The sequence below is a fragment of the Abramis brama genome (genome assembly GCF_963993115.1).
Source record: "Abramis brama genome assembly, chromosome: 20".
Classification (NCBI taxonomy): Eukaryota; Metazoa; Chordata; class Actinopteri; order Cypriniformes; family Leuciscidae; genus Abramis; species Abramis brama.
Window position 1 is genome coordinate 871,302 of NC_139982.1, and position 4,640 is coordinate 875,941.

The 4,640-nt window shown below is 35.2% G+C and overlaps 1 protein-coding gene across 1 annotated transcript; it reads left to right on the top strand.

Annotated features, from left to right (window-relative positions):
- Positions 1 to 151: 151 nt before the first annotated feature.
- On the top strand, positions 152 to 3,055 carry LOC311070957 (GTPase IMAP family member 7-like). The gene is made up of 2 exons (XM_084095133.1): positions 152 to 233; positions 741 to 3,055. The coding sequence occupies exons 1-2, from the start codon at positions 230 to 232 to the stop codon at positions 1,451 to 1,453; spliced, it is 717 nt and encodes a 238-aa protein (XP_083951259.1). The 5' UTR covers positions 152 to 229; the 3' UTR covers positions 1,454 to 3,055.
- The last annotated feature ends 1,585 nt before the right edge of the window (positions 3,056 to 4,640 follow it).

The window sequence follows — 4,640 nt, forward strand, 5'->3', positions numbered from 1 at the left end:
TCCTCTGAATCATGTCCTCTTATTTCCCTTCCTATATAGTCATCAGAAAACTCATTTGCATAAAAAGGGTTGAGCTTATTTCTAGTAAATTATGTAAGACAGGAGGAGTCAAACAGAGTTATATATAATGATGGCTAACATCCAGCAATAAAGACATCTGATCTTCTGAAGTATCTGGAAGAGCAAATTCAGCCAGCAAAGAATCATTTACAGCACTACAGGACCCACAATGAGTAAGTACTAAAAGATAACTTATTGTCAGTTTTAAAAGAAGGTTTCAAGATTTCTGTTCATTTAAAAATGACAAAAAAATAATTTATCTGATAATGAAAAATAAATGCATTGCTTATATTTAATAATCAATTACAATGACAATAATAATTTGTATAAATAATAAAGGTTATTTAAAAAAAGTAATTGTTGTTGTTTCTCCACCAATTGCAATATATTATACATATTTAATAATGAATATAATTGTAATTGCAGTCACACACACACATAAACAAAGTAATCCCTAAATGCATTTCGGTGAATCGTGTGCTCAAAGCTACTGTGGTCTGTTCTGTTCATGAATTAAGAGCATTCAGTGAAATATTCCACACAGCAACCCTTATATTTTAGGAAGTGGGGTTCCTTTCTAATGTGATCATCACATTGAGGGAAATCCATGTTTTATAACATGACTACAAACAATTGTGTTTCTCTTTAAATGACAAATATATGTTCAATAATGTCAACAGGTGACCTACGCATTGTTATGGTTGGTAAAACGGGAGTTGGCAAGAGTGCTACAGGAAACACCATTCTTGGAACCCAGGCATTCGTGTCAGAACCAAGAGCTACATCAATCACTAAAAACTGCTCACCTGGATCACAGACGATAAATGGCAAGTCGGTTGTTGTTGTGGACACTCCTGGTCTGTATGACACACACATGAGTAATGAAGAAGTCATAACTGAGGTTCTGAAGTGCATCACTCTTGCAGCCCCAGGTCCTCATGTCTTTCTTCTCGTGCTTTCTATTGGGCGCTTCACTGCTGAGGAGAAAAATACTGTTAAACTGATTCAGCAAGTCTTTGGCAGAGATGCACAGCGACACATGATGGTCTTGTTCTCCAGGGCAGATAATCTTGATGGGAGACCAATTAAAGATTATATTGCCGAATCTCCAGAACTGAATGAGGTGATTAAGTCGTGCAGCGAGAGGTACCACGCATTCAACAACAGAGAGAAGTCCAATCGAACACAAGTTGATCAGCTCATGAAGAAGATTGAGGTCATGATGAGACACAACAAAAACAGCTATTATAACTACCACATGTTCACAATGGCCAATGACCTCAAAAATACAATGAAAAGTGTGAAAGAAAAAGATGAAATCATTGCTAAACTAAAGGAAGAATTAAGAGCTAAGCAAAAAGAAGTAGACAAGTCCCTTTGTGTTATATTGTAGGCTTGAGTATGTGAATTTCTCACAATGTCTCAATTCTCACCAGTAGAGAACAAGGAAATGCAGAGTCAGAACTTAAAGTCAGAATATTAACATTAAATCAGTTAAACAATCATAGTAGAAGTATAGTCAAATCATTTATGTTTTTCATAATCTTTTCTTTTTTATAATAAAGCACTGTGCAAATGTTTTAGGTTTGTGAAAACTGCTGTAAAATGAAGACTTGAATGAAAAAAATGTCATGAATAGTTTTTTTATTTACTATTAACTCTTTCCCTGCCAGTGTTTTTTTTTTTTTTTTACTTGCCAGCCACTGCCAGCATTTTCACTACAGTTTCCTGGCCCCAGAATATTTCTTTGTATGAGTATCTGCACAAACAATATATCAAAATACTGATCAGAGACTCTTTTTAAAAAAACACAAACAAAACATTTTAAACAAAAGCTGAGAAAATTGCATTTTTATCACAAATTACATCAGGATCAGATTCAGAACGATAATCAAAACATAGACTGCGTCAATCACGTTCATCAACTGCCCCACAGCTTCACCTCTTCATAGGCTCCACATTTCATTCGGTAACACTGAAAAGCTTAGATTTATATGCTGATTATTGTGTTATGATCGTGTTAGCTTGCATATACCTGAACTCTGCTTCTTTGCCTGTCTTTTGATCCGAAGTTTCTGTACTCTCTCAGATAACATAACAGTGAAGCCATAGACAGACGGAAAATGGCGGGGAAGCATTGTGCCATAAATGATGGACAACCTTGTCAATGGCGGGGAAAGAGTTTACATCTATTAACTTGATCAAATCAATAGTTGATTAGAGAAGAAAATCTTCTTGATTCATTGGGAATTTGGTGGTGGTGACATGTCTACAGAATATATGTATTATTGTCCTCTTGTTAGCTGTTCACAATTAAGCATTGTTCTGTTCTGTTTGATTTGCTATGTTAATTTGGCTATTTGTGGGCCTACTTTCCCATTTATGTTTGTCAGTAGTGTGGTTGGAAATATATGCAGTCTGAATAAAACTCCAAATCCAAGAATCACACAGTTCTTTGTGGCTCAATACATAGGCCTTTCATTATTATCTTAGTTTCACTCTTTTCCTGTAATTACTAATACACATTTCCTGAAACCTAAAATACTGTACATAAATACCAAAGTTATTTGGTAGCTGATGCCAAAGTTGATGCCAAAGTTGGATCAAGTTCATATTCTTTTGACTGAATCAAATTTAGATTACATTTGTTTGAGTGAAACATGGCTTCAAGGTAATATCCCTACAAACATGGTAGATGTCCCTGGCTATGTCTGTTTTAGAAAAGACAGATCATCTGGTAAGGGTGGTGGGGTGTTGATCTATATTAGAGAAACTTTTAAATGTATAAGAGTTGATCTAAATAAATAAATTTAATGTTTAGCCTTAAAAGTGATACTTTCTCCTCTAATGCAATTTAATATTGTTGTTTTATATAATCCTCCATCACACACTCTTTCCTTTTATGATGATATGAAGGAACTATTGGAAATGTTTGATAATTCTATTGAAACAATATTTTATGGTGATTTTAATATAAATTGGGCAGATAAAAGTGGAAGACAAAAGTTAAAAATAATGATGTCCAAATTTAATTATGATCAGTTGATAAAAAAGCCAACAAGAGTGACCAGAAATGTAAGCTCAGCGTTAAGTTCTGCCAGGAAGACTCAATCAGCGCGTCATGAATTAACTCACTTCTAACCAATCATGTGTTAACACTATCAGTATAAAAGAACTGTACTTACATCTGTCTGAGTTCGCAGATACTGACGGCGCCAATTAGTTCGCAGATGCTGTCGCTTCAATTCAGTTCGCAGAACGACACCGGCGTTCATTCACTTGCGTTCGATTCCAGTCATAACAACACAAGTCATATCGTTGATTTGATCTCAGCCATTTTCGCGGTGCGCGAATGCACCACGCTTGCAGAGGAAACAAGAATGTGGCGGCTTTAAATCTCACGAGACGATCTCCTAACAGGGCTTTCAAGTTCAAGTTCCATTTTCAAGGCTTTCACGTTGGTACATTCCCGCGGCCACTGTTTACATCCCTATTAGGCTTCTATTATTAAATTCCATTCAGGTAAGTATATTAATTTGCTACTCTACTGCTCCCTTCATCAGCTGTAAAGTTCAATTGTGGACTCTGGTGACGCGGTAGTTTTCTTAAAAAAAAACAAAACAAAAAAAAAACAAACAAAAAAAAAAATTTGAAGTGATATATGTAAATATATGTCCATATCAGAAGCAAGTTGATTGTTGGATGTTATACGTATGCCATAGTAGACATGGTTATGAAGGGTACATGTAGGGTACATATATGTAGCAGGAGTTTTAAATACAAAAGAAGTAAATTATACATTTACAGTGCTAATAGTTCTCTATATCTATTCAATTTGACTTGTGGCATATAGGCCTACAATGATATGATTTTTCATATCAGGATCTTTTAATTCTTGCATTTAAGTTCTTCACTAACAGTAATGTGGTACAACCGCCATAACACAAATTTCTTGGCGACTACTTTAATCCACCGATATGAGTCATAGAAATATCGACATTTTAAGGATTTGATATTAAATGTACAAAAGCAGACTAAGGATGCTCAGGTCAAAGGTCACAGACTTTGCCAAAACTTGCCTAATACAGTAGAACTAACCGTTATAAGTGTAGACTATTTAATTCAAACCAATCGCCAGACGAATCTCAGTCAAGAAGACTCGAATGACATCATATTTACTTTGTATGATTTAAATGTTCACCTATTTTTCTATTCAAGGGTCTCACTTGGTTGCCATGGCAGTGATCTCTCGGTCGTGAATAACTTCATTCATTCAACTTGAGAGTAATGTCAGGTGTACGCTGCGCAGCTGAGAAAGATTCTATGCTCAAGTCAACAACAAAATATCAAGTGTGATTGAGGTATCTTATCGGTATGCTGTCACCTTACTACAGGTAAGTATTGTACTAAGATTTAATAAGATTTAAAAAAAAAAAAAAAAAAATTCTAAAAATTCACCATAAGTATCTCTTAAGGCAGGTCATTTATTTCTCGTCTCTGGCCATAGTCGAAGGGTGCATATCCGTTCAGATTTGGACATTGAATAGCAAAGCTCAGATAAATTACCAAGCCTGCTCAGA